Raw genomic sequence first — 10,398 nt, forward strand, 5'->3', positions numbered from 1 at the left:
GGTAATGAAAATATGGGTAAGCTTCTTACTTTTATTTTTACTTTCGTATAAAAAAACAAAATAAAATTGAAAGGAAAACAATAAACAAACAAAGAACTAAAGATAAGAATAGACAAAAGAAACCTCTTTTGCTTTGATTTTTGATTAATCTCCAAAAACTAGTCTTTCCAATAAACAAAAATAACATTCTTTCCAAAAAAACAAAAAAATACCTCCAAAAAACAAAAAAACCTCCTCCAAAACAAAGAACAATCCTTCTCCAAAAAACCAAAAACCCACCCCGTAAAAATAAAGTCTTGAATGGCTTTTATAGCCAAATTTTACAAGTGGAGTGGTTGGGGTGGTTTAGGTGGCCAAGGGTGGTGGAGTTGGTAGCCAAGGTGGGTGGCCAACAAAGGTGGTGGAGTAGGTGGCCAAGATTTTTATTTATTTATTTATTTATTTATTTTTTGTGTTTGGGTTGGGATTAGGTTGGGCCAAAATTGGGTTTGGGCTTGTAACTGGATAATAGGTTAGATTTAATTCGGGTTTGATTTTATTAGGTCCCGGGTAAAATTTGGGTCTTACATTAAGTTAACATTTTAATTTTGGATCCGAGAGAGTCTTGTAGAAAAAATAAATTTATGAATATCGATTTATTTGAATCAATTTTTTGGCCATCACTTCACACACATACACATCAATCGATATTCAAAATGAGAAAAAAAGATAAAAAAAATCAAGTTGCTTAAAATCGCAGTTAATTTTGAATGAATGTTTGAAATGAAGCAAATAATATAAGTAACTCAAAAAGTTTTAAGTTGGAAATTGATGACCCACTAAAACAACGTCGGACAATAGAAGGTTCTATGCAGATTTTCCTTCCCCTTCACTTTGGATAAAATTTAATTATCTCCAAATAAAATAATAATTAATAAACGCACAAGATCAGAATAATAGTTTACCTGGCGGGCGGGATCTGGTGGTTTTCGTATAGCGAACGCCAAAGAATGACATTTACCCTATCAGGGAAGCCGGTCCACCTGTCTATAAAAGACCGCCACCACATCCAATCATAAATCCCCTTCTCATTTGTTTTTTCGTTTTCTCTCTCCTCTCATTTTCGTCTTCTTTCTTCGATCCGAGCTTTCCTCTCCTGCCGATCCAAAGTTCCTTCAGGCATCAAAAAGGACCCCCCCGATCAAATTTATCTTTTCTGGTTCCATCTCTCACTTTTGATTGTTGTATTTATATGCTTCTTTTTTCTATTGTTTTATTTGTGTTGTTTTGACTTCTTTTTTTTTTTGTTATTTTTTCTACTGCGGATGGATCGTAGGTTTCGCTATGGCATCGAAGCGAATCTTGAAGGAATTGAAGGATTTACAAAAGGATCCTCCAACATCTTGCAGTGCTGGTAATGCATACTCCCTTTTTCGTTCTATATAAAAGCTCTCCCTTTTTTGCTGTTGATTTAAAAAAAAAAATTCAAATATTGATTTGTTGTTTGTTTTAAACTTTCTTTGAAGCTATGTATTTATAGGTATAGATGTTTTTGAATTTGCGTTGAGGAATAAAAAGATCTTGATATGTTATGGGTGATTTTGCAAGGGACTGTCTTTTTTTGTTAATAATAATTGAAAGTTTTATTCCAAAATCCTAGATCAGATAATTCATGATTCTCTATTGTGTTCGTGTATTTTGTTCAGTCAAACTTATTTAAAATAAAATTTGATTCGTTAATGATTTTCATTATCTTGATTTTGAGACATTTTAATTCCTGTCAGGTTCGTGTTACCTTTTTTCTTTCTCGTTCACAGCAACCTATTGATAAACCTTTTACCGGTATTCTTCCTAAAATTTCCTTTCCTCTAGATATAATAAACAGTGGTTGTTTGTACAAATCTCTGTAAAAGGACAGTAAAAGACTAACAAAACTTTGTTCCAAACTTGCTTAGTGAATCCCTACATTCTTCTTCAATATCACCCAAGAGACAGCTTGTCCATTGTAAATTAATGTCATGTAATATTGCTAACCAAGCAATGAAGTAGAATTTAGGCGTATATTGAAAACCTTAGCAGCTTTTGCCATTGAAGTTCGCTTATTTTCCAAAGTAGTCCCATGTATCGGCAATTGTGAAGTGTTCCTTTGAATTCATCCGAATATCCTCATCTCTGTTAGATTACTGGTAATGTTAAAACTTATTGTTTGGTTCAGTTGGTTAGAATATAAAATTCTTTTGTTTGGTTGACCATATGAAATAACCTAATATCACTTTTTAAACTAAAGTGGCCTTAATCACAAATAAGACTGAAAATCCAAGAAAAAGAAGTAAGACAACGATAATTTAGTAATGTTAAGTTGCCTCCCTTAAAATAATAACAAATTCAATAATAGAAAAGTTCACTTATAATAATATTAATTAATTGAAAATAACTCAATAGACAAAATGTTAAATTTCTTGAACTTATAATAATAACAATTATTATTATTAGACAAGTCAGTTCTATAATAATTGACTAATTAAAAGATTAAGATAATATTAAATTAAAATTAAACCAAAAAGCAATAAAGTAAACCAATAGACAAAGTTCACATTAGTTTTGTTCAAAGAATGGGAGAGTTTTATTCATTAGTTACTATTATTATTATGGTATAGGGGTAAAGTTATCACAAACCTCACATTATCAAGATAATGTAAGATTATCTAAGAAACATGTTGTATTAAGATTACCCCTTATATTACCAAATTTACACTGTTGCTAATACGATGATGGGATCATACATTCCTGGCAGTAATGTGAAACTACCTGTAGAATTTTCCTCAAACTCTAGCTACATACACTTGGCATTGGTTACCTTGCTTTTGAAAAACAAAAATCATTCTTGATGGATAAGAATGAATCCAATTGATCCATATGGAGCTTGAATCTGAAAAATGTGTTCAAATATGCATGAGAATACATGAAATATCCAAACATTTATAACTAATGACCCATGCTTCTTCAACTATATGATTGGTAAATGAAATTTGTCCTCCTAAGCTTCAAGCCATTACATGTGAGTGATGGCACTGATTCATTTGAAATAGAAAGCAACCCAAACACAAATAGGAAGGCATTACTTGATATTGATGAAAGCCACATTTGACAGAGTGACTCTACAATCAGACACCACTGCGCGAGGCATCTCCTGCTATTCTCCTTATCAGATACCCTTAACCCTTATTCTTGCTCTTGTATTCACTCCACTGACTACCAAAAATCTAAGCACCAACTAAATTACTTTATAAACTCAAGTTTTCATTCAGATGGTTTATATGAAAAACATGATTGTTACAATGTTTGCACTCATCTTTTCACAATTGTGCAATGTGCTCGAGGTTTATCATTGAACTTCAATGCTTGCGTATTGCTTATTGTTTTTTCTGGCAATGTTGCAGGTCCTGTTGCTGAAGACATGTTTCATTGGCAGGCAACTATCATGGGTCCACCAGACAGTCCGTATGCTGGGGGTGTTTTCCAAGTGACCATTCATTTTCCTCCAGACTATCCTTTTAAGCCACCCAAGGTATTTTTCCCTTTTTATGTAATTCTGGTTTCTATATATAGGCAGGTTATTTACTCTGACGTTTGCTAGAGCTTGCAAAATTTCCATGTTCATTTAGCACTCTCATTTTGGGTTACTTGTTTTGTACTCCATTGTGTATTGATGTAGACAATAATATATTCCTTTGAAGAGTGATAGATAATCGAAGTCTTATTTATATGATAAATGGGTTTTGCAGGTGGCATTTAGAACAAAGGTATTCCACCCTAATATTAACAGCAATGGAAGCATTTGCCTAGACATCTTGAAAGAGCAGTGGAGTCCTGCACTAACTATTTCCAAGGTGGTTGTCTTTTCAATATTTGATTTCCCTGTTAGAAACTCCTCTCATTTGTTTGGATATTCAATGTTGGCACAAATGGATCCAATCTGAATTAGCCACCCATATCTGATGCTCATGTCGGAGACATATCCAGACATGGGTAGTGGGACATAATGCTTCAACGGTCTTCCTAATGCATAAAGATCTTTCTGGGGTTTTTTTTCTTTTGGGGGGGGGGGGGGGACTTGAACATGAATAGGATATCTACAAGCGTCCTGAACTCACATTCTGAGTCTATTCATACAAATCAAAATGAGAAGCCAAGAACCTGAATAGAAACCCGATCAATCTGAAATTTGAATCCCCATTCCAAACCTTGATGTCCATTTTAAGCAAAGTAAATTGTAGTTAAGCCTTTTGAGATCCTACGATTTTTATTCACAACTTGTCTGTTTCAATGGTTAAGATGGTTTAACGACTTTTTGTTCTATTAGGTATTGCTATCAATATGTTCATTGCTGACCGATCCAAATCCGGATGATCCATTGGTGCCGGAGATTGCACACATGTACAAGACAGACAGGAACAAGTACGAGACAACTGCAAGGAGCTGGACCCAGAAGTATGCCATGGGATAGGGAGGCTCAATGTTTCTTTCTTTTTTGTTATGTTTTTGGGTTTTTTTTTTTTTTTTAATTTAGTTTTATGTATGAAAGTTTTGTTCTGTCTCTTCAATGCCAAAAATGGGGGAGTTTGACGATGCCATCAACATTCCCTTTTTTAAAAGAAGAGACATCAAATGTTGCTTCCTTTTGTTGTATGGAAATGTAACTTTTGGAACAAGAAAGTAGACGCTTTTGATATTTTTTTAAATATTCTTTATTTGTAATTCAAGTATGCGAAAGTAATGGCAGAATGCCAGATTTGGTGAAGGGTCTTGTTATACAATTATAAATTAAAAATAAACTATAAAATTATTGAAAGAGAATAACTTGTGATGTTGTATAGAAAGTAGTACAGATATGAAATTAAAAGAAATTAAATTCAAGTAATTTTTATAATTAGTGAATTGAGTTCATTGGCTGGTCTTGACCCAGGTTGCATTAGCATCACCCAAAAGCATACCAGCCAGTGTAAAAGGAGCTTCATTACTGACATTAAGAAACTATGCCAGCCATAGCATTGGTATACCTATTTCCTTTTTTAAAAACATGGTTATGGATCCTTTGCCCGAATCATCAATAAGAGAGTACACAAAATGGGATTAGAAAGCGAGTAACTAGTAATTAAGCTCATTACCGCTGCTGCATCCACTTTAATCACAAGTTTAGTCATATTCAAACTCAAAGCAAATTGCAAGCCATCCTTCTGCCACCTTACACATGGCTCATGGAATATGATGAAAAGATCCAACAACTCTGCCAAGGTGATTTTGAATTACAATTCCGCCTCCTACTCTTCTCGGGTTTCCAATTGAAGATCCATCCGTATTAAGCTTGAACCAACATAATAGAGTTTTTTTTTTTTCCCTATGAAAAACAATGAAGGATGGTAGAAGGCACAATCTGATATTAACAACAACAACAGAGAATTCCCCAACCTTTTCAAGAGCTCATTTAGGGATGTCACTAAGGATACATGTTTTCCGAAGGAAAACACATTTCGAGCTAGCTAGATTTCCAACGTAATAGAAGAAAAAAAATCAAAGTCCAAGGAAATTTTGGTTTATGGTACCACACTTTAGACTTCAAGTTGCTGCAGGATCGAGCTTTCTTATTAGTAACCCTTAAAGACTTTCTAGATAGCTATGGCAAAACGAGAAATGTTCTTGCATAGGCATACCCCTTGAGGCGAGAAGTGTTGTCTAAAGCTCTTCATTTTCTAGTGTGTGAAAAATAAAATAGAATAAAATAAATAAAAATAAAGAACACATAAATTTTACGTGGAAACCCTTTCGGGAAAAAAACCACGGGCAGAGGAGAAGAAAATTCACTATGTCGAAAAATTTTTACTCAAATACAAGAGGAATAGACTATGTCTATTTATAAGCTTGCAAAGCCATATTCTAGTAGGATTGAAACACCTTATCCTAATCAATATAAAATAGATGGAGTTTAATAAGGTTTAAAACCTTATTCTAAAATAAAATAAAAGAAGTCTAGTTCTATATGGATTTTACTTTTATTTTATTTTCCATCGTATTTTATTTAAATAAGAATTTGGGTCACTTAATTCTAACAATCTCCACCTTGACACAAATTCTCAATGAACAAGTTCTTCATCGCGAACTTTCAATAAACAAGTTCTTCACCTCTTCCAAAAACCCCTTAAGGGTTTAACTTCAACAATGAACACCAACCAAGTCTAAGCAATGCTCAAACTTGGTTATAGGAAGTGACTTAGTCATCATATCTGCAGGATTTTCATGAGTGCTAATTTTGCTCACAACAATATCACCACGAGCAATAATATCACGAACAAAATGATACCGAATATCAATGTGTTTTGTTCTCTCATGAAACATTTGATCTTTTGTAAGAAAGATGGCACTCTGACTGTCACAAAATACTGTGCTGATTTGAAGGTCTTCATTGAGTTCACTAAATAGTCCCTTCAACCAAATAGCTTCTTTACAAGCCTCAGAATCGCCATGTACTCAGCTTCAGTGGTAGACAAAGCGACTGTAGTTTGCAAAGTGGCTTTCCAACTAATTGCACAACCTCCGATTGTAAAGACGTAACTCGTGAGAGATCTTCTTCTATCAAGGTCTCCAAAAAATCAGCATCAACATACCCTATAACTCCATCTTTAGTTCTTCCAAACTGTAAGCAAACATTAGTAGTGCCTCGTAAGTATCTTAAAATCCATCGAATCGCTTTCCGGTGTTCTTTACCGTGATTCGCCATGTATCCGCTAACCTGACCGATCGCATATGATAAATCTGGACGTGAACAAACCATAGCATACATGAGAGATCCTATCGCACTAGAGTATGGAACATGTGACATGTACTCAATCTCATTATCGATTGAGGAGATAAGGCCGATGAAAGTCCGAAATGGTCGCTAAAGGAGTACTAACAGCTTAGCACTCTGCATATTGAACTCGCAAAGAACTTTCTCAATGTACCCCTTCCGACTTAGGTACAATTTACTTGCTTTTCTATCTCCGAGAATCTCCATACCAAGTATCTTCTTTGCTGGTCCTAAATCTTTCATCTCAAATTCTTCACTTAGTTGGGCTTTAACCTTTCTTATCTCTCTTTATCTTTTCTCGCTATCAACATGTCATCAACATAAAGAAGTAGATACACAAAAGAACCATCACTGCTTTTTCTTAAAGTAGACACAACTGTCAAAACTACTTCTTTTGAAATCATGAGAAGTCATAAAGGAATCAAACCTCTTGTACCACTGTCTTGGTGATCTGTTTCAAACCGTAAAGGGACTTTTTCAAAAAGCAAACATAGTCCTCTTTTTCGAGACTATAAAACCCTCCGTTGTTGCATGTAAATATCTTCCTCAAGTTCTCCATGCAAAATGCGCTTTTACATCTAACCGCTCAAGCTCCAAATCATGCATGGCCACAATACCAAGCAAAGCTCGAATCGAACTATGCTTAACAACCGGAGAGAACACATCTGTGAAGTCCACTCGAATTTGATCAGAACCCTTTGCAACAAGCCTTGCTTTATATCCGGGTTCTTCAACTCCTGAGTCCCTTCTTTCTTTTAAACACCCATTTACAACGAATGCCTTTTTACCTTTAGGAAGTTTTACAAGATCCCATGTTCGCTTTTTGTGGAGTGATTCCATCTCCTCTTGCATAGCAAACATCCACTTTTCTCGAGTCTTCACAACTAATCGCCTCGTAATAATTAAATGGCTCTTGATTCGCATCTATATCTTCAGCCACATTTAAAGCATAAGCAACTAGATCAACCTCGGCATACTTCTTTGGAGGTTTAATTTCTCTTCTTGTCCTGTTTTTGGCGATAGAGTATTGCGGTGAAGAAGCAACTCTATTCTCAATTTTTGTACTGGCTTGAGGAGTTGATTCTGTATTAATCTGATGCTCCACCTGCTTTTGGTTTTCTTTATTGGAAGAGTCTTTAAGAGATAAGTTAGGTAGCATAGCGCTTCATCAAAACAACATCTCTGCTAATCACAACTTTTCTATTTTCAGGACACCATAACTTATAGCCTTTTACACCAGCTTTATAACCAAGAAAAACGCATTTAATGGATCTTGGTTCCAATTTTCCATTATCAACATGAGCATACGCAGGACACCCAAAAATCTTTAAATCAGAATAATTAGCAGGATTACCAGACCATACCTCTTGTGGCGTCTTTTTCTCAATGGCAACGGATGGAGATCGGTTGATCAAAAAACATGCAGTAGAGGCTGCTTCTGCCCAAAATGACTTCGGTAAGTTGGCATTTGACAACATATATCGAACCTTCTCCATGATCGTTCGTTCATTCGCTCGCAACGCCGCTTTTGTCATGGAGTATGACGAATCGTCAAGTGTCTCATGATCCTTCTTCGACTTGCACAATCTATTAAACTCATCGTAATGTAACTCTAAGCCATTGTCTGCATGACGGAGGTATTTTATCTGCTTTCCGTCTGTTTTTCAATCATAATTTTCCAAGACTTAAATGTGGAAAACACATCGCTTTTCGCTTCGGAAGAACGCCCAAACTTTTCTCGAAAAATCATCAATAAAGGTTAGCATATAATTAGCTCCACCTCTCGAAGGCACTCGGACGGCCCCCACGATCGAATGGATATACTCCAACGCTTCCTTCGTGTTATGGATTCCTCTAGTGAATAGAACTCTCTTTGCTTCCCAAAACACAAGGTTCACAGAATTCAGTTTGCAAGTTCCTTGCCCATTAAGAAGTCCTCTTTGCTTAATTCGCCATGCCATTCTCACTCATATGCCCTAGGCGATATGCCAAAGTTTAGTAATATCATCATCGACAAGGAAGAGGAAGCGACAATGCATCACCAAGAATATAGAACCTCAGAAACATATAACTTGGCAATCTTTCTTTGCCCTTTCATCACAACAAGGGACCCTTTGAAATCTTTAAAACCCCACTTTCACCGTGTATCTGCATTTTTGAATCAAGAGTACTCAACGAAATTAAATTTCTTTTCAATTCGAACATGCCGCACGTCACTAAGTGTTCGACAACTCCATCAAACATCTTAACTTTAATTGTTCCAACACCGTGATTTTACATGAAGCATTATTTCCCATCAAAACAACACCTTCAGATCATCGTTTATAAGTTGTAAACCAATCCCGATTGGGACTCATGTGGAAGGTGCAACTGAATCAAGTATCCACTCCTCACTTACTTTAGAATCATTGATGAAGCAACTAGAAGTTCACCATCGCCGTAGTCTTCTACAACATCGCCTTCACCGGAATTTTCCGTTGTTTTCCTTTTGATTCGCAGCCTCCTTTTAATCTTATTTTGTAGCTTATAGCACTCGATTTAATGTGCCCTTTCTTCTTGCGAAGTTGCAAGTTTTACCTCTGCTTGAAGATTTCGATCTACCCTTAGATTTACCACGAGGATTCCGCTCTCGTGTTCTACCACGATCATCATCAACATTCCGGTCTTGTCTCCCACTACAATGAGACCCTCTCCCTGAGAGTTGGGTTTAACCACAAGATGCTTCATCTTATCATACGAGGTTAAAGAATCATAAACCTCATCAACTGTGAGAGACTCGCGGCTATATAAAATCGTGTCTCTAAAGGTTGAATAAGACGGGGGCAACGAACAAAGTAGAATCAACCCTAGATCTTCCTTATCATACTGAACCTCCATGGCCTCCAAGTTTGAGAGAATTTCTTTAAACACTGTTAAGTGTTCGTGTACAGACGCACCTTCCTCCAAACGATGAGCATAAAGACGCTGCTTCATATGCAACTTGCTTGTTAGAGTTTTCGACATACATATTTCTAGCCTCTTCCATAATGCAGCGGCAGTTTTCTCTTTCATCACATCCTGCAAAATTTCGTTGGACAAATGCAGATGTAATTGTGTTAATGCCTTTCGATCCTTACGCTTCTTCTCTTCATCATTAATGTCAAGGCATCTTATCTATCCTAGCAGGGCATCCTCTAGATCCATTTGTGCAAGAACGCTTGCATCTTAATTTGCCACAACGCAAATCTGTGTTGCGATCCAACAATGAATTTCATACTTCAAAGACGCCATTACCGTGATCGAGATGAATAACCCTAAGCTCGATACCAATTTGTGAAAAATAAAATAGAATAAAATAAATAAAAATAAAGAACACATAAATTTTACGTGGAAACCCTTTCGGAAAAAAACCACGGCAGAGGAGAAGAAAATTCACTATGTCGAAAAATTTTACTCAAATACAAGAGGAATAGACTATGTCTATTTATAAGCTTGCAAAGCCATATTCTAGTAGGATTGAAACACCTTATCCTAATCAATATAAAATAGATGGAGTTTAATAAGGTTTAAAAACCTTATTCTAAAATAAAATAAAA

General features: G+C 35.7%; 1 protein-coding gene across 1 annotated transcript; it reads left to right on the forward strand.

The window, feature by feature from the left end:
* The first annotated feature begins 1,030 nt into the window (after window positions 1-1,030).
* LOC108480013 (ubiquitin-conjugating enzyme E2 10-like) lies at window positions 1,031-4,780 on the forward strand. Its single transcript, XM_017782908.2, has 5 exons — window positions 1,031-1,198; window positions 1,316-1,393; window positions 3,420-3,547; window positions 3,765-3,869; window positions 4,343-4,780. Exons 2-5 carry the CDS (start codon window positions 1,324-1,326, stop codon window positions 4,484-4,486), a joined length of 447 nt encoding a protein of 148 aa, XP_017638397.1. The 5' UTR covers window positions 1,031-1,198; window positions 1,316-1,323; the 3' UTR covers window positions 4,487-4,780.
* The last annotated feature ends 5,618 nt before the right edge of the window (window positions 4,781-10,398 follow it).

Source organism: Gossypium arboreum, chromosome 9 (genome assembly GCF_025698485.1).
Source record: "Gossypium arboreum isolate Shixiya-1 chromosome 9, ASM2569848v2, whole genome shotgun sequence".
Classification (NCBI taxonomy): domain Eukaryota; kingdom Viridiplantae; phylum Streptophyta; class Magnoliopsida; order Malvales; family Malvaceae; genus Gossypium; species Gossypium arboreum.

Bases quoted from the DNA above. Each gene is read 5' to 3' on its own strand.
- LOC108480013 (XM_017782908.2), top strand. From the start codon at position 1,324: ATGGCATCGAAGCGAATCTTGAAGGAATTGAAGGATTTACAAAAGGAT. The intron at 1,394-3,419 runs GTAATGCATACT...GCAATGTTGCAG, and splicing joins TCCAACATCTTGCAGTGCTG to GTCCTGTTGCTGAAGACATG. The intron at 3,548-3,764 runs GTATTTTTCCCT...TGGGTTTTGCAG, and splicing joins ATCCTTTTAAGCCACCCAAG to GTGGCATTTAGAACAAAGGT.